At 42.8% G+C, this 23818-nt stretch overlaps 1 protein-coding gene across 2 annotated transcripts in view; it reads right to left on the reverse strand.

Moving 5' to 3' along the window:
• Positions 1-20211, reverse strand: part of LOC116994622 (protein ELYS-like) — a 42321-nt gene extending 22110 nt beyond the window's left edge. Inside the window, exons 1-12 of one of the 2 annotated variants that reach the window (XM_033056463.1) lie at positions 20098-20211; positions 15054-15180; positions 13646-13899; positions 10191-10371; positions 9191-9398; positions 8234-8350; positions 7414-7498; positions 3060-3210; positions 2208-2340; positions 1940-2121; positions 1410-1471; positions 477-605 (exon numbers count right to left, since the gene is read on the reverse strand). In XM_033056463.1, coding sequence (XP_032912354.1) covers positions 477-605; positions 1410-1471; positions 1940-2121; positions 2208-2340; positions 3060-3210; positions 7414-7498; positions 8234-8350; positions 9191-9398; positions 10191-10371; positions 13646-13899; positions 15054-15174 — 1623 coding nt within the window. In that variant the 5' untranslated portion in view covers positions 15175-15180; positions 20098-20211. Of the gene's footprint in view, positions 1-476; positions 606-1409; positions 1472-1939; positions 2122-2207; positions 2341-3059; positions 3211-7413; positions 7499-8233; positions 8351-9190; positions 9399-10190; positions 10372-13645; positions 13900-15053; positions 15181-19785; positions 19807-20097 lie in introns of those variants that run through there. The other variant, XM_033056465.1, reaches the window with a different exon arrangement.
• Between the last annotated feature and the right edge of the window lie 3607 nt (positions 20212-23818).

Genomic DNA, 23818 nt, shown 5'->3' on the forward strand with positions numbered 1-23818 from the left:
AGAGGAAGTGGTGACAAAATTGTTAGGTAGAGCAGGTAATTCTAACTGGTTAGCACTTCCTTGGAAGCAAATAATGTCCAGTGAATCAAGATGGTGTTTGTACTAGTAGGGCACATCTGAGGGAGGCACCTTCACTGCCACCTACTGCACTGTAGCCAAGGCTCTGAGACACTGAGGACATGAAGAGGACAAAGGTTGTTCCCAGGGAAAGCTGCTTTCTGATACACATGCGCAGCACTGAGTGAATGCTTCCACATGCAGACCTGGAGCATGGAATTTACAGAGGAGACACTGAAGACAGACCTCTCAGGGCTGTTCCCAGTCAGAAGATTGTATCTAAAAATATTATTACTTCTACTAACTTTATCTCAAAACCTGTCAGAGCAGCTTGCAGTCAAAAACCATGGTCTTGTAGCCTCTACAACCTTCAGACAATATGGATGTATTTCCCTCTGGATTCCCCAACATACACTCACCTGACTCAGACTGGATGGCTGAACATCAACCAGTCTTGGAGACAGTAAGCCAGCAACAAGACACCGAGTGTAGCTGTCACGAACAGCTTCACTTATTAAAGGACCAGATTTCTTCAAAAACTTCAGCGTCTGAAACATCAATCAAAACACATAGTTTAAGACAGCATTTAATCACAAAGATTTTGGATCACTTAGACTGTCAGAAAACTGCATTAGTAGCAGCAGGCTTTAGCTTAGCAATTTTGGTAAGCATTGCTATGTAGAGTCCTAAAAACAGCAGCACACTAACAGTTCCAGTTTCTAAAAAAATATCCTAGAGAAGAAAAAACCCTTGCAATGCTAAAGGAAAGTATTTTCCAGCCTCTCTGTCAATACAGGCCTTGTTTTCTCTGAACACTGATACAAATTACATCCTGTAGAAGTTAAAACTAATACAAATGTAAATCAGTCTTTGAAAGACTCTATGCTTGTTTCTGTAAAAGATGATTTATATGGGTATATTTACTGAGCTGGAACTTAATTTGAAAGGATTTGTCACAAGCTGTGCAGCGGCTCAGAAGTTATAATTTGGCCAAGATCGAGAGAAAAAACATGCATTTCTTCTTAAAGAGTTAAATCACTTTCCCCTTTCTCCCTGCTTTCTCCTTTCTCAAGTTCATCAGCAGTCAAAGCCCTAACTCCTCACTATACAATGAAGTAAACACTTTCCCCAGCTTCCACCACACTCTTTCTTCCTATTACAGCATTCCTTTCTAGCCATTCAATCCCTGCTCATGCCTCCCTAAAACAGCACCACTGCATGAAACTGGCAGGATATGCCTGCAGTTATGCATGTGGATGAGCATGAAGTGGTCTCTGACACTCAAAGCACTGCAAGAGAAAAGTCACAAAAGGTTCATCTCTTGACTGTCTCAACACAGTAAAAAATGTCACCTCCTTCTGGAAGCCGGTGCAAGTCATGTGAACAACTCCCGAGTTGAGCAAGCACGTCACATCTGCAGAAACAAGAACATTTGACAGACCTTGGTACCTTAGCACCAGTTTATGCTTTTTAAATAGTGCTGTCTGCAAAGACAAACCTCCAGCACCCCTTTCCTTCATCCCATCACTTACAAACTTGCCATAACAGGCAGTTACTCTCTCTCTGTACAAACTTCATCTGGAGTGCTACCCAGGGGCTGTGCTTTGGGCCTCAGCCCAAGGCATTTCATTTTATGACCATCATGCCTACCCAGCCTATGTTACAGAAGCCCCCAAACACAAAACTCAGCAGCCTGCCAGATATGTTCCACAGGAGGAAGTACCTTGTTAGGACAAGGTAACCAGGTTTGAGAAGGTTTGGGGGGCTTCTTTTGTTTTGGTTTTTGTGTGACAAACAGTGAGCAAGAAAGAGAACCACTGAGTGGCATTTGACCTCCATTGAAGCTTGTCACAATTCAAATGAAAAGCAGTGAAATACCTACCAAAATTATAGGTGCTTGGATTAAAAAACTGTTCAGGTGGTGGATAAGAAGGAGGCACCCCCCGACTCAGACTACGCTCGTGTACCAGAATATCCAAAATGAGGTTTGGAGAAGTCATGCTTATTACAGGATCCAGTGACCACAGTGCAAAATAGGGGCAGTCATGAAGGAATTCTTCTGGCCTTAAAGAAAACAACTGCATAAGCTCAACAGCAATTTTCAATTTAGTCCTTTGTAGGGATATTGAAGCTATTTAATTAAAACCTACCTCAATGAGTCTGGCATTTGAGCATGATACCAGCGATTGATGTCAAACACACCCAAATAAGTAGATGGTTTTCCCTGACCATAGGTATTCACTTGCCAACTGAAGATTGATACACTGGTGTCAGGAGAGATTACTGTCAAAGACAAGACATTGTTTCTTGTTGGAGAAAATATGACATATTTGCTGTTTTTAAAACAGCACTTTCTATTTTGGCTTAATTCTGTAATTTCACTCATGGAACACGCCACTTCATTAATAACGAAAAAACAATATACAGCACGGCAAACTCTATGTGATAGGTTTTAGTCATACTGCCTCTTTTTCTTGTTCAAATTCTATCTGTTCCAAAACAAACCAAATACACAATTATTAGCTCATCTAGTTGTTCTCCCAGATCATCAAAAGAAGATATCAAATAGAACTGGCTCCAACACTGAGCCCTGAGGAACACCACTAGTGACCAGGTGCTAAATGGATGCAGCCAGAGGTTTGAGCAGAAAAAAAAAAAATCAGGTAACATTCCTAAGCAATAGAAAGAATGGTTTTACTGTTCAATGAAGACAACTGACAGAACAAACTGACTGACCAGCATTATACAGATGACCCCATACACTGCTCTAGCATCCCAGCAAACATAAAATACAACCTACTTTTTCCCTTAAAGAATGACACCCAGAGGGATAAAAAAGTCCCACACAACTTCAGCAAACAACTTTTCTTTTTCAATAAGCCCACTAAGGTCAGCTAGATGACTATTTAAAATGTTAAAACTGTGGATACAGAACAGCATTCATTGCTTAGATTTCCAAACCACATAGTTTAGAATAACCAAGCAGAAACATCAGAACAAACCTTCATTAACGCTATCCTCTCTGTCAGCATGGTTGCGAAATTTTTCTATGGTCTGACAGCTGAGTAATTTAGTATTGCTGGTCTGCCCTCTCAAGGGAAAGATTCCACCAGTGAGGTCTAAACTGTACCTTTCATCACAGTATTCTAGACCCTGGGTGGGGAAACAAAAAAGGAATTAGATCCATTAAGAAAGAATGTTTATATACATATATATATACAAGTACATATATATCTAATAAAACATGCATATTGTATTGTTTTTTTCTAATGAACTTGTTTCTGAAAGCAAATAAAAACTACATCTGACATTCAAGAGACTTACGTGTAAAATTTTAACTGATATTGGCTAAAAAGGCTTTGCACATTTTCAAATACTAGCATTTCCTTTGCAAAACTTTGCTCTGAAGCATGCACAGTTCACACTATTTAAGAACTTTTGGAAGTAACAGACATATGCAGGGTAGACAAGAAAATTCAAGACCATCTCTTAGAAAAATTAACACGAAGCCTAAGCAAAGAACCTCATCTTCACTGTAGGACAGCTAAACATTAAAACCAATTTTAACAGATGATGTCCTGAACAACAAGTTCACCATTCCAAAAAACCATTCCACAAGATAAAGCACTAAAATTCCATAAACCTGCCCAGTATTATTTTTAATGACTAGAAATTTCTGCTTTCATTCATATATTAAGAGTCACTCCCACATAAATTCAGTGTGAAGGGGAAGGAGAAAGTAATACCAAATAGTTCCTGCCAAAGACAACTTCTGAATCAAAGCTATTTTAAGTTTTCCACACAGGGGCAAGAAAATCTAAGGCGCTCTAATGCATAGAAGGTATTGCGCAATAATGTTCCAGACCAGTTACAGAGGACAGTTTTCAAAGAAGTTGCACTTGTCAGACTCTGATATGAATGCAGAGACTGTACACAAGCCTTGTGTGGAACAAAGGTAAGAATATGCTCGATGACCATGAACTGATCCACACGATACAGCAGCTGCTGACATTTAAAAGAGGTCTTTGAAAGTCTAATTAAAGTCTGCTTTCAGTTTTCCTACTTGAGCAGATTTAAAACAGCTTTAAAGGCAATAGAGACTCAAGTCCAACACATGTTTATAAAAACATACTGCCACACATTCCCAAAGTTCTATTTGTGACTTTTACTATTCATGGTCTGATAGCCTCAAGTCTGATTCCTGAGACGTAAAGCACTGATGGAAGCAGACAAGTGTTTTAAGCTCCTGCAACTTCTCAGTGAACAAGGTGCAGCAGTACATTAATTTCTCCTTGTTTACTCAAGTTTGGCCTGACAAATGGGAACAACTCTTAAGTGTTATGTCACTGAAGACTGACAAGAAGCTTGATTCAGTCAGGCAAGCAGAGAGCCATCATGTCATGCTGACCAATCTGTGACCACAAGAAGTATTCCGACACTTAAGCGTCCACTGGTGAGCACAGATCCTGTCATGATGTATCCTTTGGGGAGGGATTAAGAATTGTTTGGGGGAGGTTTTTTGGTGTAGATGCTATCAGGTCTCAGCATGAAACTACACAATTAAGTGGTTTATCTGCAAGCTAGCTGAAGAACCTGTCTTTCCTCCTCAGAGGGTGATGATGTTCAGCTCTCTTCAACAGCCTTCTAAGATTGGTTCCTGTTATAATCTTGTAACACATACAACTACTGGATGTATATTCCATAGAGGGCTCCAAGTCTTACTTTAACCACTCGACAGGTTTTCCAGGTAAACAAACACAGTGACGTTTTTTAATCACTTTGTATGCTTTTGGTTTTTTTTTAAAGTGTCAATTGGAATTTCGAGTAAATCCATTTCTAATAACTGATGAAACATTTCAGCCCTCTGAGGTATAAACTGACATCTGTCACATCTTGTTCAGAAAAGAAAACCAAGACAAATAATAACTGCCAAATAGTTAAAGGTCTCACTTTTTAGCATTACATTGTTCAGATGGAAAACAATTAGTAGCCACAAGAGAAATAGACACCATTGCACTTTCCCTAATGCAGCATACAGTAAAAGGTTTTGTCTTTGTCATTGCTAAGACTGTAGCTAAAATAACTTTTAAAAGAGGATAAAACAGAACAAATTCAAAAGTGAATCTTGAGAAGATTTAAGAAACTTTCTCCTATCAATCGGCCAAAGTGCTTAGAGCACTACAAGATGCAGGAATGAGCTGCAATAAATGCCTTCCAAAAAAAAAACTAAACAAGGTGTTCCATTCCTCTAGAGCAGTGTATATTTCTGTAATTTAAAAACTACACATGAAGATATTCAGACATGTACTTCATCACCATGACAGATGATGTATTTTAAAGAAACACCACCTTCTCCAAAAACCTAACCTTTATCAGTTCAAAAGCAAGACTTCCAAATCAGAAAAGGCCTTTCCTATAGATAAAAGGAAAAAATAACAAAATTTAAACTCATTCAAAAAATTAAAAACTCGAAGTCCCTATAAAAAAAGTCTTTGAACCACAGTCGAAGGATTACCTCAATTTCATTTTGTATCACTGAGAACATACAAGAGTAAGCGTTAAATATGAGTAAAGACTTGCTCTGAATTAAGATTACTTTCCTACCAAAAAGATCTTCGTAGAGTTTTGTGTATACTGAATAGAATGAAACATACAGGTGCCTCCTGTCTGGTAGATTATCTGAGACCTGATGGTACCTCTTCTGTATTTTATCCATTCTGTACCACAGCATCTCTGGAACCAGCTCTAAAAGTTTATGGAGACCCTTCTGACCAAATCACACCACTGTACCTTGCATCTTCTGCTGGTTTTAAAAGTAGATTTCAGACAACCCACCCAAAACTTTAAAGAAGAGGCATCTTTACAGCTACTGAGTTTCAGAATCAACACTGAAGAAACATTGCAGGTATTTATGTAGATGTATTTGAAGTCAGGCTGACAGAGTTTAAAAGAAAAACAAGATTATAAACCAGAAATCTGTAATGTATAAAGAGATATATATGACAATATATAAGAAAGAGAGATGGACAGAAGCTTCCTCAAATCTACAATCTGGTAACACAAAGCTATTCAAAGTCTTGTCTTCTCTTCTTACATGCCACTCATGAGATGTTTAAATTAAGAGTAATTTCACTCGTAACAGCCATTTCCTCTTCAGGAATCAGATGAATAAGGGCTCTTTCCTGATGAATCTAGCCGGAACACATGGCACTGAAGTATAAAATTGTATGGTTGCAACATGGACAGATTGTGTCTGACCAATCTGGTCATCTTCTGCAACGGAGTGACTGAAACACCTGAAAACCAATGTCATCTACCTAGATTTCTACAAGGTCTTGAACACAATCTCTCATGACATCACCATCTCTAAACTGAACACAGGCAGATTTGAAAGGTGGACTACTCAGTGGATAAGGAACTGGTTGGAAGGACCAAGCCAGAGAGTTGTGGGAAACAGCTCCATCTCCAGGCATAGGCCAATGTTGAGTGGTATCCCTCAGAAACATGTATGGGGACCGGTGCTCTTCAGTATCTTCATCAATGACACAAACAGTGGGATCAAGTCCACTTAAGCAAGTTTGCAGATGACACAAGGTTGAAAGGTGCAGCTGACAAAACAAAAGGCTGGGATGTCACCCAGAGGGATCTGGAGAAGCCAGAGAGATGAACCAATTGACATGAAGGTCTGCAAGTCCAAGTGGAAGGTGCTACACCTGGAATGGGGGAATCCTAGACATGACTACAGACTGAGAGAAGTGACTGAAAGCAGCCCTGCCAAGAAGGACATGGGGGTTCTGGTGGACAAGAAGCAATATGTACTCACAGCCCAGAAGTCCAACCTCATTCTGATGCAGCCTTTCAGCACATAAAGGGAGCTCAAAGAAAGAGGGAGACTGACATTTTACAATGGCAGATAGTGATAGGACAAAGGAGAAGGGGTTTTCAACTAAAACAGGAGAGATTTAGTTTAGATCTTAAGAAGAATTTTTTTACTGTGACAGTGGTGAGGATCTGGACATCAGGCTGCCCAGAGAGGCTACAGATGTCCCACCCCAGAAGTGTTCAAGGCCAGGGTGGATGGGGCCCTGAATGAACTGATCTAGTGGGTGGTATCCATACCCATTGGCCGGGGATTGGAATTAGATGATATTTAAGGTCTTCCAACCAAAACCATTCTACGATTCTATGACTTGTTTTGCAAAGTATGAACAAAAGAATGCCTAAAAAGACTCATCTAAATACTTTATTCTTAAGACTCACTGATCTTTCTTGGTAAATATTAATCTGGTCAACTTAACTGATCCTTACTTAGACAAAATTACTGTTTTCATCTTCTCACACACAGGCCTGTCTTACCTCGTACATGACTTGTCCTGATACCAGGCGTTTCCTGTCACCAAATGCTAACTGCAACAGATGTAAACTCACAACATCACCTTCACTGCAAAAGGTATAAATGAGGAAATTTGATTACAAAGCTGCTTTACAATCCTCATTATCATTTTATTAGATCTAGGCTGAAACTTACTTAAGAGCATGCTCTTCCTAAAAAGAAAAACACTGCTTCCCAAAACATAACTGGTCTCATTCAGCCACTAAAACAGAAAGGAGGAAATTCTGAATCAAACAGCTTCAGGGGCAAATGCTAACTGTACCACTGGAAAGCTTTAATAAGTAACATGGGAAAAAAAAATTGCTGAATTTCTAGAAATAGCTCATAACAGTAAAGTGTTCTCCATGAAAACTGCTTTTAAGTCAAACTTAAGAAGACTTATGCCACTCTGTGAATAGCTGGGCTGATTAAGTAGCTTGCTGATGATGTTTACTGTTCTGCATCCGCATCCTAAACCACTTTAGATGGTATTGAATATCATGGTGGGAATACCAAACAAATCTTGAAGCAGTCATCATGAAACAAGGAAAAGCATTTGAGACTGCAAGCACAAAAAAATATAGCCACTGTTTTTCTTCCTGTCTTTCACAAGGTAGGAAAGAGTCAACCCCTCTTTACAAGTGTAAAATCCTGAAAAAATTGCACTGTAAGCTTAAGGGCTTAACACTTCCCATCTCCTGTACAGTTAAATAAACAAAACGAATACACAGATATCAACCAAATGTGAATAAATATTAAAAAAAACCCCAAAAAACAGTGACAAGATGGTAAGATTTTATTCACCTTTGTTGTGTAGACTGAACAGCCCACAAGTAGCAACAATTGCGGGGATCATTCTCAGGCTCTTGGAAAGTTACTGCATAGACAGGAATCCTTCCTCCTTCAAGCTGGGAGTGGTGGCTACAGGTTTAAAAGAAAAATACAGAAAAAAGGAGAGCCTGCTGGCTCTGGTTGTTTGTAAAAGGGTAGAAGCACCTTCTGGGAAAAAAGCAGCTTGCATGCTTATCCTCAAAGTACAGATGGTCACAGTTCCACCTACTATAATTGATGACTGACAAGCCACTACCTCTTAAGTATTTGTCTTCTGAATTTTGGTTACACCTTCACCATCTCTTCTTGACATCGAATTATGCACCCACTGTCTATTTACACATCCATAATGCATCCATAACACATACGTAGTTTCTGGTGACGCACTGTAGATTTCCTTAAGTAACACCTATCTGAATGCAGTCATATCTATTTGAAGTGACAGGTTTCAAATCACCCCTAAATTCCACTATTGCTTATAAATTTATGTATCCCTTATTTTGATCACCAAGTCTTCCAAACAAACTTTCATTCACATATGTGTCCTTGTCGGGGAATGAGACAACCACCAATTTCCATCAAGGTTGAAATGTAGGAAAGAATATGTTTGCAGGCACAGACTAGCTATTGAATTATCATGTCTCACTACATCCATTGGGACACTTCAAAAAAATATTATCACCAAAATCACATTATTCACACAGTGTAGCCTTCCAGTGAATTCCATAATTGCACTAATTGGTTCAGAACCTTTCTAAAATCTTTCAAGGAAACACACACATTGCCTGGGATCACAAAATACTACTGCACAGAACGAACTGACTTATAAAACTCAGCTCTGTCACATCTCTACTGCATGACTTCCTGAAGCAGAAAATTGAGACCCCTGCACCTCCAAGTGTGTGTGACCCAACGGAAGTGACTACTTACTCCCTCTTCAAAGTTTTCATGTTCCATAGTGACAAGTAGCCATCAGAAAAACCCACAACGAGCTGGTTGCTTCTGCTTATGTAGCACAGGGTTGACACTGCTGTTCCTGAAGGACTTCGTAATTGGAAACAGAGATGCCTCCCTTCCCTCGTCACAGCTTCTCTTCTTTGTGGAACTTCAGCAGGAATTCTCGTGACAACTTCTAGATCTACACAAAAAAGTAGGCAAGAAATTAATGCATTATGCCTCTTCAGTTCCATTTTAAACTGATGTGATTATACAACGGGTATAATCTAATTTTACTGTGCCAGGCAAAACACCCATTACTGCAGCATCTTCTTTGTTGTTTCTGTTTCTGCTGCACCCATTCAGAGAACAAAAGGACTCTCCAATGGGACAGGTATTCTCACTCCTATTTCAAAACTGGATAAAAATGTAACCATTGTAGACAAATTCCTTTATTGGGCCTTGTGATGAAGCTACTTAAGGGACGTGAACTCCTGAAGCCACTCTTACAACACCCACAACAGTGTATGCAACCTGAAAACCCAAACTGCAGTATTCATTCACCCAAATGCAGGACTTTTGATAAACCAGATTTATTTTAAAACACAAGCCTAAAGCTTGCCCCCCTAAAGCTTGTCCCATTACTGGAAACAGGAAATCACTCCCAAGAATTATGGTACACACTGACACAACTTCCTATCCTGCAGCTGCACTGACCCAAATGGAAAAATTCCTACATCCCACTGGTAAGAATCACAGGGACAAAGGGATGTGAGCAGCAAGAGCCTTCTTTATATCAGGAAGAGTACTAAGCCACTCCCATTTCTTCATCAGTTCAGGACCATACAATGTCAAACTGCCATCTGCAATCTGCAGTCAGCAATGTCAGAAATGTCAGTGGTCTGTCAGCACGCTGGGGTCTTCACTGGAATACAAGCTGGGTTTTGGAAAGAAACGCATTTCCTTACTTCTAAATTCAGGTTTAAAAACTTACCCGATGCTTCTACTTCATTCTGACTGCAAGACAAATCATCCAAACAAAGGTCAACCAGAAGGACGTGGCCAACATCTGTGGCCACTGCTGCCACCCCAAAGAGCCATCGCAGACTCTGATGCAGGTGCCGGGTGCTCACACTGGCTCCGCCGTCGTTGCTGATGGGTTCGATGGCAGTCACCTGCAGGGAGCTGCAGGTTAATATCAGAGCTCTTTGACAGCCTCAACAGTAACCCTCAGATGGGAAGCCAGCATTAGCACATCAGAAACAGGAAAGGAAATACAGGATAAGATTTCCATAGGAATGAAACATTCCAAGAAAGGGTTGGAGGGAGGTGCTCGCTTACTAAAATCTATGCTGTTCCTTGCTTTGACTGATAATATCCAACAAAATTTTAAATGCACACCAGCACTGTTAAGGAAATGGTAAGGAAATCTGTAAAACACAGTCTAAATCAACAAAGAGGCCAAACAAGAACTTGCTCAGCCTGCGGCATGAGCTCTTCTTGCTCCCTTGACAGGTCAAGCACACCCCTCAACCTCAGGCCCAGGTGCAGACAGATCCTTCAGCACCCACAACGCACCCAGGACAATAATGACTGCTCCTGCAGAGACACAAGCACACCAAGGCTCCTGTACTGAAGTTGGATAACACAAGAACAGGGGCTATCTTCTGGGATCTTACAAATGAAGCATCATAAAACAACAACTTTACATCAACAACAAAGGTTTGTCTGAAAACAAAGCAGTGAGCGTCACAAGGCAGTTCACCTTTTTATGTAGGTTATTTACCCCCAGAAGTGGGGGGAAATATCCAAACTCATAGGCTCCCTGAAGTTTTCCCCTCTCCTGTATCAAGCAGTTGCTTATGACTGCACTGCCTGGTCCCTGCTACACAATTCACCTTTCACCTTGGTCACACGAACTCCAATCTTAAAGTATCTACAGTTATTTAGGAAACTGGGTTCTCTTTCAGTATTCTTATGATTCAAATTAAATTTTTAATCTTCTCTACTGCTCAGAGGACTAACAAAAGTATTTTTATTACTCAGATTCTTGTGTTCCAAGTGTTTATGACTGTGATGAGGAAATACAGAACACATCTTGCTGTGTAATTAGCCAAAGTTCAAATGCTGCTTCTAACTTCTTTTCAAGGTATTTCTTTCATTGTACAACTGGCTCCAAATGAATCTTTACCAGTTTTGCATAGTCTTCCAAAAATATTCTCTGGTTACTTCAATTTTCCATGTAGAAGCTGCTGGAATGACATACTTTTCCACTATGCTACACACTGCTTTTTCCTATTCTCCCAGTGCTTTGCCAACTCATTCTGGGGAAGAACAAAGAAAACTTTTCTCAGCTCACTGAATCTGAATGCTGCCCTTCTGCCTCATACAAACCAGGAAAATTTGGGAAAATACCATGCATCAGTTCTGAAACATGTAACTGTTTTAAACCTATTCAATGGAATTCATGTTTTTTAGTTCAGAATCCAATTCAAATCATACTCAAACACGTCAAGTCTTGTGCTGCATTTCATACACATATCAAGAGGGCATTGAGAGACAATCACAGACACATGCAAAGATATTATGCCAAAATTATTTCTAAGCTCCCGAGTCTGGGTTTTTAAACTCTTTCTTTATTCTCTGAATGACTCAACATCCACTGTTATACTGAAAGCAGTCACAGTCACAATAAACACCCTGTATTAATACACTAGCAACTTGACACCTTGGAGCACAGTTGCTCTAAGTTAAACTGTACAACTCAGCTGTCCACAGAAGTTATACCCATTGAGAAAACAGTCCTGAAAACACAGTGCTCATTAAAGGATTAAAAGAGTAATGACAAAACTGCAGAAAGTGATGTTAAGAAAAGATCCACATTTTACCTTTAAAAATAATCAACCTGAAAATCAGAGAAATGTTCACATAGATCAACCCCCCCTTAAACTATACATTACATAATATGAAAATATGATTTTGTGAAAGAATTCAAAACATGGACAGCAGCCAAGTGCAAGTGTTATGTACTTGTTTTTGCTTACCCTTACTCCCACTCACAGTCTGTAAGTTAACAGGCCAATTTGCAATACCTGTGTCCTGACTATGCTGACTTAAGTAACACAATGCCAAAGACATAGGAAGCAAAACGAAAGCAACAAACCAAACATACTTGTCATCAAGAGCTTTCAGGGCCTAAGAGCAAAACTTTCAGAGCAGCTTTGGCTTTATTTCAAAATTCCTACCCTTCATCCCACAACAGCCAACTCTTTCCTGCAGGGCTTCATCATCTTTGCTCCTGAACCAGTTTCTGTGGTATAGAACAATTCTGTGATAGAACTGATTGTTGGAACTAGCTTCTATTTCAAAACACTTCTGCAGCTACGGATTCAACACACAACATGATCCTTGCTTCTTAACCTTTGCTTTTCCTAGCTTACCTAGATAGAAGAAATAAAACCTAACACACCAACAGCACTTATCAAAACATAATTTACTTACTGATTATATGTTCATGCTAGCACACAGCCTGACTTTCCATCTACAAGTCATGCAGATAGCAAAACATCACACTGGAACACTGATTTGACTCATAGCTTTACAACTTATCACCACACAAATGCTTACTATTACTATCAACATTGCCACCTGTACTCTAGCAAGTCAAACCAAGTAATGTTAGGGAAAGTTGAGTAGTAAGTATTTATTTGTTGCAGATTATAAGGTGATAAAAACACAGTGAATCTTGATGTTCTGATAACTTCATGTGATTCTTGTTTCCATTACATTAATGAGACACAGAGACATTACAGCATTTGAGTTCAAGGGTTATAGAAGGCAGAAAAAATTATCAACATTACACCACATTATCCCAACTACACGAACACTATATTCAACAACCAGAGATTTAAGGACTGCAGACTGATAGTAAATCTTCCAACAATCTGACAGATAACTTACTAAAATCTTTTTTCCAACCCTAAGCTAACAGAAAAATCTGTTCTGTTCCCAAGTCACCAGCCTTCTAGCCTGAAATTGATGGGAATGTGTCAAAATCATTAACAGCACAATGAAGGGAGTCTGAGACACTACTAAGGACAATATTTCTGACAGAAATTAGCCATTTAGAAAAGATATAATAGAGATACCTTATGTGGGGATTTCTTGCTCTGAAAAAAATAAAAGGTCTCCAATGCTATTTTTTGTTTAAAGTGGAGAATTGTGGTCTACAATATTTTTTTTTACTATCAGTAAACTCAAAAGATAATGCTACTGCTAAGCCCAAGATTTTACATCAAGGCTCTCTTAACTGAATAATCTGAAGTGACAATATGTAAATGCAATATAAAAAAGTAAGAAATAAAAAGAGATACATGAGACCTTTTCTTGAAACAGGAATATGCAGCACCAAACACCACAAAATCTTCCCTTTCCCAAAAGGATACATACCCTTCCTGGGAGAACAACTGCTTTAACCACTCTTGAGATCCCAAGGTCGTACAGACAGAGAACACTTCCCTCTGCTTCCTCCAACCCAACCAGGAGTCCAGTCCTCTTCTGCCAAGAGAACTCCTTCACCACACGAACAGTGGGAGGCTGCTCGTTCACCCCGCTGAAGCGATACGCAGAGAGCCGCTCTCCCGTCACCGAGTTCACCACCTCCAGCTGGGGGCCACACGCCAGCCACGCCAGGCCACTTCTGCCTGCAAGGGGAAAGAACACCACTCAACAAATCCCCAGCACAAGAACAGAAACAGCAGCAACAACAGCTGCCACCAGGCCTTTCCTTCAAATGCACCAAAGGCACCAAAGAAGGAAGGCCAACCTACCCACATCTGGACCATTCCTTTAAATCACCCACTGCCATCCTCAACCAGTACATCTTAAAATTAATAACCACATTCTCCTGCATTTGTACTTGTCATTCCTGCACCCAAGAACGTTGACTGCTTGGGATAAACATTACAACAGACTGAGCTCTACTCTGTACACCAGACTTGGCTTGGTTTTGCTAGAAAACACCTGAATATGTACAGCAATACAAGTCTCAGAGCATACTTCAAATACAGCCCATCTAAATCAGTTCATTTCCAGTTAACAGTTTTGCTTGACACATGACTACTCTGGGCAGGGATATGGACAAGAAATTATCTTAAAATGGGCACTGCATGCATAAATTTCAACTTTGACACCTGCTGATCCCAGAAAGAATTTAACAAGTGTTGTTTTCACCAAAGAATTTAACGCTTGTTCCTTTAGTGAGGAACTTCAAGTTCAAAGGAAGGATTAGCTCCATTCCTGCACGTAAAGTCAGGTAGATAAGATTCTACCTGGTCTTTACAGAAGCCCAGACACTCACAGAGGCATCCGGCTCTACCTCCAGATCACCTAGAAAGTCAAGTGCCTAATCTGCTTAGCTGCTGTCAGCAACTCTCACTGGATCCTCATCTGCATCCTATTAAAAACCTTGGAAATACGTGGGCAGCACTTAACAGAGCTGTCCTCTTTCCATTTTTTATTTAGACTAGAGAAGAAAAAGAAGTACATTGTGTGTCTGTAACTACTTCTGCATGGGATGTTATGATGGACATAGAGCTTGAGCTGGTAAAAAGAAATACATCTTGAAACAACACCATTTCTATTTTGAAAACTGCCTTCTATTTCATTCAAAACGGAAGGGACCATGGTCAGCAATATTATTTAAATAGCACAGGATTGGAGCAGGCTGTTGCACTTTCAATACTTAGCACTTCTGATTCTGATGCATTTTATTGAACAGAACCAACCTGATGCTATGACCCTGTGCTTCAGGCAATAACAACTTTTACCAAATCCAAATTTAAAGGAAAATGCTCACCTCCAGAAAACTTCCCACACAGCACAGAGTCTAGGGTGATCTCATCTTCCCCAAGTGCCTCAACAGTCACCTCTGGAAACTGCAGCAGACTGCTCGTTACCTGAGCCGTTAGGTCTCGCATTCTTCACTAAAAAAAAAAAAAAAGCAAAAAACTCATGTCAGCCATAAATATCTTTGAGACTAACTCAAGCCTCATCAGTATGCAGTGACAAATCTCCCATACATCATTTGTAGTTCTTTTTTGCTTAAAAGAAATGGCACCTGGGACAGTTCTTCATCTCACAGCAGAGCAAAAGGAGAATCTTGAGCTTTTTCTGATGCCTACAAGATCACCGACAAAAAGTGACACAGAGGGATGGACAAGGCAAATAACAGGGAAGATAAAAACACACCAAATTCAAGCTTATTCATACATGTCAGCAAGATGTGATCTCAAAAAAATTATATTTTAAAAAGCTTCTCAGTAGGAGGTATAACTCTCTGCCCTTTCCCTTGATTTAATACATTATTATTTGTTGTCAATTGTCTTCTAATAAATGTCACAGAACAGCCACGTCTCATTTCTTTTTTACATGCTAATTTTTGACATTTAGGAATACAAAGTTCTTGACCAAATTCATCCTCAAATTCTTCCCAGAAAACATACTGTTAATACTTACAAGCAATACTGACTTTCATAGCTCATCAATTAGAAGTATTTTTCCATACACTTAAAAGGATAATGTAACACAGCACTTCAAAATACAGGTTTTTTCCTCCACTGAAATCCTTATATTTCTTATTCCAGTCCCTTCCTTCCTATTGCCTTTTTTAATCTCGTCTCTGCAGTATTAGAGAAAAAAATTTCTTAACTCTCAGTTTCATGCTCATACAGGTGCTCCACAAGAGTTCACATTTCAGTATGTGAAGACAGATTAATTTTTTTTTTGGTGAAAAAAAACTGAAGAGCTGGACTGATTTACAGATCAAAATATGAGCCAATCCATATGCACGGAAATACAAATTACTTCAAGTATCTATGTTTTGCAAGTCGGCTGTCTTATAGAAAAGGCCTCTGAAAGACAAGACAAATTCAAATGTCTTGTTCAAATAGTACTGCTTTCTTCATGAAATCTCAAGATATTATACACTAGGTCACTAGTGCTGGGTTGTACTCCTCTATCTGCTGCCAGCAGGACAACAACGAGCACATGAAGGACAGGAAGGGTAAGTCAGGGTCCTGCACCAAGCACAAGCCAACATTTTGACAAAAATGTTGCTGGTGGCAAAGCCAGTACTGCAGCCAGCCAGCCGGACTGCTCTGCCAGCATTTACTACAAGCACAGATCAGGTTCCAAGTGGGACAACTTATTTGCAGAAGTTTTGCTGAGCTTCTCTTTTGGTACCTGCCATCAGTTTCAAGTGACAACTTCTGCACTGAATCCAGGGCCTCCAGAGAGTAAAAGGCCCCACAGTTTGACCAGCATTCTCGCTTACTTTAATTGTAATTTAGTGGACATATTTTAGGAGGAATACATAACACCATACATAATTCAGACACATCTGGTGGATGAATAGCATTTTTGAAATGTTCCAGTGTGTGCTTGTGCTCCTGTCACTGGGCACCACTGGAATGTTCCTGGCTCCATCTGCTTTCCACCCTCCCTTCAGGTATTTATGTGCATTGATGAGAACCCCTGAGCCTTCTCCAGACTGAACAGTCCCAGTCTCCCAGCTCTTTCTCAGAGAGGAGTAGCTCCAATCTCCTCTAACCATCTTTGTGGCACATCACTGCACTCTCTCCAGTACCTTCATCTCTCATCTTGAGAATCTGGTGAGCCTGGACCTGCACAGCATTCCAGCTGCTGTACTAGAGGAATGATCACCTCCCTTCACCTGCTAGCAAAGGTTCTTCCTCATGCAGCCCAGGCAGGATACCATCAGCCTTCTTTGCTGCAGGGGCACAGTGAGGGCTCATGCCAACTTTTCTGTCAAGCTGCTTTCCAGCTGGGCAGGCCCCCGCACACACTGGTGCCTGGGGTGGTTCCTCCCTAGTGCAGGACTTGGCACTTCCCCTTGTTAAACTACACAAGGTTCCTGTCAGCCCATTTCTCCAGTCTGACAAAGCACTGACTCTGACAACCTATATTAAAGAATTTTAGAAAAGAGCACAGAATTCGAATTATTGTAGTGAATTAAAATCTATATTTTTTTGTAAATAAGCATGGAGATGTCTGTGTGGTAAGTATATCATTATTAATACCATATGCCACAATAATAGCAAGATAGTTTTAAGAAATGAGTGAACAAGTATCTTGCAGTAGGGCAGGTAAGAGCATGCAAGGAAACTTCTCAGCTGCATGCTCTCCATGAGTCACCCTGAGCAAACCTGCCTGGGACACTGCCTACCTGCTGAGCCAAGTGCACAGAACCTTGTGTGGCCGAATAGGAAACCAAATCCTCTACTGGGGAGATTTGAGTCCAAAAAGCAAACTGCTCCCCATCCCAAACTCTCCAGCATCTCAAAAAGAATTCTTCCCTGATGGAAAGTTCATATGCTAACAGTGTAGTCCTGCTCACAATAATAAAAAAACGTGCTTATCAGTCCACAAGCACCAGTAGGAACCATCAGGTAAGTAGAACTCCAAGACCTGAACCATTTTTGTAGAAAATGAAAATACTAGAGCATCAGGCATGTTCAAGTTTGCTCCAGAAAGGCTAAGCCCATTTCAAATACCTATTTATTTTGTTTTTTAGAAATCAGGCATGGAACAAGTTTGATAAACTTTATAACAAATTATGAACAATACATAGTGACCTTTCTGTAAGGATGTTTCCCTTGCATCATTTTACTAACTTAAAACAAGAATTGCTAGGGAGTCAAAACAGAGCGGAAACACTTAGATCTACGTTAAAGGCACGAAGCCTCCCCTTTCAGAGTGATATCCAACAGCAACTGCATTTCTGCTCTCTTTGAAACAATTACTACAATCACATTCTTATTTCTGCCTGCTAGAAATCAGATTAGGGTAAAATGTCACATGCTTACTCCATTTTCAGGAATAAACCAGAATTCAAACTCCCATCTGTATCCTATGGCAATGCACTGCATGCAAGTTGCCAAAATGACCATTCTTCTCCACCCTAGGAACTTACAACTTTTAAACACCATGAACTATTTCCAAAGACAGAAATGTCATAAATTTTTGGATTAAAAATCTTGGGAGGGGGGAGAGGGAAGGAGTGAAAAGAAAGAGAGAGAGACATTGCATGTCCAAGCAGAATTACATACAGCCAAGTCAGAGTTCTGAGATGTCAGTTTTGACCGCTGGCATTACATAAAAATCAGCTTAAAAGGCCAACAACATCATGGGGTCACTGAAGAAAAAGCTAAAAATATGGTCAGACACAGCTGAAGACAAGATTTCACAGGATATGTTGATCTCACTGACATCAAAAGAGAGACCTTGCAGTCATTTCTCATCTCGGTATTTGTTCCTTTGTTCTACTACTGTATTTTGGAAGACATTTCCAGCACACCACACTGGTATGCCAGCCCACAGCTGGCCCTTCCCAGTACAAATTCCAGAATCACATCGAAGAGAAAGACCTGCTAGGATCACTGGCAGTCACCTCTTCCAAACACCCTGCTGAAGTCAGCACCTAGAGCAGGCTGCCCAAGGCTGTATCCAGATGGATTTGGAACATTTAATTCTCCAACAGGCTTCTACAACCAGCAAGCTGACAAGATCAACTGCAGAAACATCATGCAGCAGGCTGACTCTCTCTTGCCAATTTAAGGATTCTATTCTCTCTATCACACCAGCAAACCAGCATCACACCAGGAAAGGCCTGTCACTACTGTTGCTCCAGAACTATATCCAACACCATACTAGGCAGAAGACATAAAATTAATAGAAGCTTGATCACACTTCAACAAGCCAATCCCAGGCAAATCGATGCAGGAAGGAGAGCTTGAGGCAGCACGTGAACGAGGAGCTGTCCTCCCCAAGATCCAGAGCTGTGTGCCCAAACACATGGGACAGCTGCCAGCCAAGGCTGACACAACCAGCCAGAGCGCCGGGCCCTGCAAAGGCACCTGCACGGCCACGCTCAGCCCTACACCCCAAACGGGGTGCAGCCATCCCGACACAATCAAGTCTTTCAATCTCCTCCACTTTCCCCAGACTCGACCAGGAAGCAGTCATTAGACCTGAAAGACTGACACCAACCATTCTTTGGCAGAAGCTCTAGACCCGCAATCACAGTTTATTAAGGAAAACACGGAGCCCATTTGTTTAAGCCAGCAGCAACTTTGCTTGGCGATGTTTTGCTTCGTGCAAAGACCCAGAGACCGCCACAAATGGAAGTGGATTCCTCTAAAGCTGTGGCCTCCCCACTGCACCCATCCCTCGTCCCGCAATCGCCGCTCTACGCACGGAGCGCATTTCCCGCCTCCTCATGGAATACAACCCCCGAGCCCGGCGGGGGAGGCTGAATTAGAAGAAAAGTAAAGAAAAACCCTCCAAAAACACGACCGAAGGGGCTAGAACAGAGGGCGTGCGCGGGTGGCCGGGCAGGAGGGAAAGCTCCTGGCGGCAGCCGCCGCATCTCCCACGCCCCCCAGCCTGACGGAGCCTCCCGGCCGCGGAGCCTCCCATGTGCGCTGCCCAGGCCGCGGCCCCGGCCTCGCCCGCCGCCGGGGTCGGGGCACGTGTGGCGGACACGGCGCCGCAGCCCGGGGGTCACTTACATAAGGCACGGGCAGTCGGGCCCGCCCGAGGCCCCCGCGGGCCCGCGCTGCGCCAGCGGCGGTGCCGGCCTACGCGGCTCCGGAGCGCCCGGTACCCGCTGGTACGGGGGGGAAGGAAGAAAGGGAGGAACGAAGGCAGACGGGAGGGCGGGGGTCGCCGTTGCCGCCACCTCCGCCGCCTCCTCCTGTCCGCGCCGCTGCCCCCAGCCCGGCCGAGCCCGCGCTCCCGGTACGTGCCGGTGCCGGTGGCATCTCCCTCCCGCAGCGGCGACAACGGCCCGGCCCGGCCCGGCCCCGCGCCCGCGCACCCACCTCGCTCGCTCACCCGCCGCGCGGGGGGCGGGACGGGATGGGGGGCGGGCAGAGTTCTCGCGAGATCCGCAGGGAGTCTCCGCGGGAATTTTCAAATGCGCGGGACACGACCCGAGCGCTGGCGGCGGCGGCCTTCGGACTACGGATCCCGGCATGCCGCGCGGCAGCCACTTCCGCTCCCGCCCCGGCGGCTGTCTCTCGTGGGGCACGCCGGGAGCTGTAGTTCCTGGGCCGGCAAGAGCGGCGCCCGGCAGAGCCCGTTCCTGGCCCGCGCCCTGCACCTCGTGGGGGCGGCTCTGCTCCCCTGCCCTGCCAAGGGGGAGCCCCGGCAGGGAGAAAGCTGGGCCTGCCTACTTGTGTCCGTCTCATCGCACCCACTTCTCCCCCTCCCTCCCGTCTATTTGGATTTCATGGAATCACAGAATTCAATGAGTTGGAAGGAACCTTAAAGATCATCGAGTTCCACCCCCCAGCCACGGGCAGGGACACCTTCCACTGGACCAGGTTTCTCAAAACCCTTTTCATCCTGGCCTTGAACACTTCCAGGAATGGAGCATCCACAGCTTCTCTGGTAACCTGTTTCAGGGCCTCACCACCCTCAGAGTAAAAGACTATCTAATCTAAACCTACACTCTTCTAATTTGAATCTATTCCCCCTTCTCCTGTCACCATACGCTCTTGTAAAAAGTCCCTGTCCATCTGTCTTGTAGGTTCCCTTCAGGTACTGGAAGGCCAGTCATTAGGTCACCCATCTAAAAGGATTGAAAAGATTAGGCTATTTAGCTGCAGATACCATTTTTAATAAGAAAGTATATGTAAAAACCCAACAAATTAATATAAAATTAATGGAACAGTTTTAGTCACTGAAAGAAGAAAAAGTAAGTATGAAGTCAAAAGTGCAAGTCTAATGCTACTCCTTTCAGTGTATGTATTGTAATACGGTCAAAACATTCTTTGACTTTAAAAAATATTTTCAGGCATTAATAAACAAGTGGTTTAGTGGAAGGCATTCCTACCTATGACAGGGGGGTTGGAACTAGATGATCTTTAGAGTCCCTTCCCACGCACACAATTCTATGATTGTGTGACATTTGCAATGCTTCTAAGAAGTGGCAGCATCATCAAAGGGGTGACAAAGACATATAATTTCTCCCAGCATACATTATCTCAGAATTAAAGCTATGCCTCTTAATGTTGAGTTGTCATTCTTTATATTATTACACAAATCTTTTTTGTGACTTGGTGGCTGCTGTTGCCGTTTCAGATGTATTAATTTGCACCAAACAAGAGCACAGGTCATGGAGAAGGAAGCAGCCATGCCAAGCAAGAAGATTGCACAGGCCAGCCCAGCCCCTGACCTTAGGGGAACACTGTGCACAAGTCATTGCCTGCAAAGAAGGAAGCTTGGCCCTGGTCACCAGCTGATGGGTGATGGCAGAGCTGACTCTGTCACACATGAGAGGCTGTGTGTGAGAGAGACAGATCTGGGGTGGGCTATGGAAGGGCTTGAAAGTGAGGACAAACAGCTCTCATCTGATGTGACAGAGAGTAGGGAGCTAAGGGAGAGATGCAAAGATAGGCATGGCAGCACCAGAGGACCAGCATATCCTTTGCAAAGACATTTCAAGTGATTATGTGCTGCAGACAGGGCTTCATTTATTAAGAGAAGGGCAAGAGCTTTAGCAGTAAGCACAATTCAAAGTGGCAATTCAGCATGGATGAGAGCCTTAGCTCCATGCATGGAGACAGAAGGGCTTCATGTCAGGAATTATTTGTAGAAGAATGCTTGCTAGGTTTGGGTGTGATCTGAATAAGGACACGAGGAGCAGTCTGGACCAAAGCTGTCCTCCCTGTCATAGGCACAGGTGAACATTTGCCTAAACAGCAGCTGAGGGGCTGTGGGATGAAGTAGGCTGGTTTAGCCAAGCTTGAGCTTCAACTGACAGCAGGCTAATCTGAGCAGGCATCAGGGAGCTGTGCAAGGATGTCTTTGGGAAAAAAGGGTCTATGACTCATCTTGCCCAGTTTTAAGTGTCCATGGTACAGTCATCAATCCATTCAGCTGGACTCCCTTTTTAGGTGGGGAAAGGAAACAGCTTTTTCCTGAGTGCCTGTCCTGGTTGGCTTTGGATACCTCCTGTAGGATTAGCTGTAATGGGAGCCTAGATGGCATTGTAGGTAGAGACATCTGTGCTGTACCCTTTTACTTTTGGTTGGATCATCTCTCTTTTAGAGAGTCATCTGAATAGAGGACTGGATTTTTAAGTTGCTTGGCAGGTGAATTTATGTTTGTGATAGAGATTACTTGGAGGTAAGGAATAGAAGAGAAAGAGGACAAGAACACAATTTTATATCACCCATTCTAGAGTCTGGAAAGTGAGATAAAGAGGAGTTTCCAAAAGACATGGTGGTCGAGCAAGGGAAGGGAAAGGGGAGGGTAGAACTTTGAATGACAGAGAGAAAGAATAACCTCCCAGGGAGAGCTGACTTGTGGCAAGTGCCTGACAGATGATAGGAGATGAAGGGGAGAGCTGGAGCTGCCTAAGAGAAGTTCATTTCGGGGCTTCCACAAAAACAGTGCTGACTGAATGTGGGCGCAGAGGTCCGATGGGGGAGGAGGAGTTTCATGAGGAGGAGTCCAGCCTTTCACTGAGCTTACAAAGCAAAGAGAATTGAGGTGTGTGTACTGGGTTTGTGTGGCCAGGTTTTGGTAGTGGAGGAGCCTCAAGGGTGGGTTCAGTGAGAAGCTGCCAGAAGCTTCCCCTGTGTCTGACAGAGCCAATGCCTGGAAGCTCCAAGACAGATCTGCTGCTTGCTAAGGCCAGGCTCATAGCGATGGTGCTAGCTCCTATGGGATAACAGATTTAAGGCAAAACAAGGCACAATTCCAGCCAGAGAGGAGTGAGAATATGTGAAGGGAACAGCTCTGCAGACACCAAGGTCAGCACAGAAGGAGGGGGAGGAGATGCTTCTGTTGCTGGAGCAGAGATTCCCCTGCAGCCCGTGGTCCACACCAGAGCAGGTGGATGCCAAAAAGCAGGCTGTGACCCTGTGGGATGCCATGCTGGAGTAGGCTCCTGGCAGGACCTGTGGACTCCATGGAGAGAAGAGCCCACACTGGAACAGGTTTGCTGGCAGGACTTGTGATCCCACAGGGAACCCATGCTGGAGCAGCCTGTTCCTGAAGGACTGCACCCCTTGGAAAGGGACCCACGCTGGAGCAGTTCATGAAGCACTGCAGCCCATGGGAAGGATTCACATTGCAGAAGCTTGTGAAGAACTGTCTCCTCTGGGAGGGAATCCACACTGGAGAGGGGGAGCAGTGAAGTGTCCTTCCCTTGAGGAGGAAGGAGCAGCATAGACAATGTGTGATTAGCTGGCTGCAACCCCCATTCCCCATCCCTCTGTGCTGCAGGAAAGGGAGAAAGCAGAGAAAATCAGGAGTGAAGTTGAACCCAGGAAGATGGGAGGGGTGGGGACAAGATGTTTTAATATTTGGCTTTTATTTCTCATTGTCTCACTCTGATACAATTTTTAAGAAATTGAATCAAGTCTGTTTTGCCCATGACAGTGACTGGTGAGTGATCTCTCCCTGTCCTTATCTCGACCCACATATATTTCATTATATTTTTTCTCCCCTGTCCAGCTGAGGAGAGGAATGATGGAGCAGTTGGTGGTTTGTAAACAGTAAGAGTATTAATAGATGCGTTTATTGAAATGA

Source organism: Catharus ustulatus, chromosome 3, assembly GCF_009819885.2.
Source record: "Catharus ustulatus isolate bCatUst1 chromosome 3, bCatUst1.pri.v2, whole genome shotgun sequence".
Taxonomy (NCBI): Eukaryota; Metazoa; Chordata; class Aves; order Passeriformes; family Turdidae; genus Catharus; species Catharus ustulatus.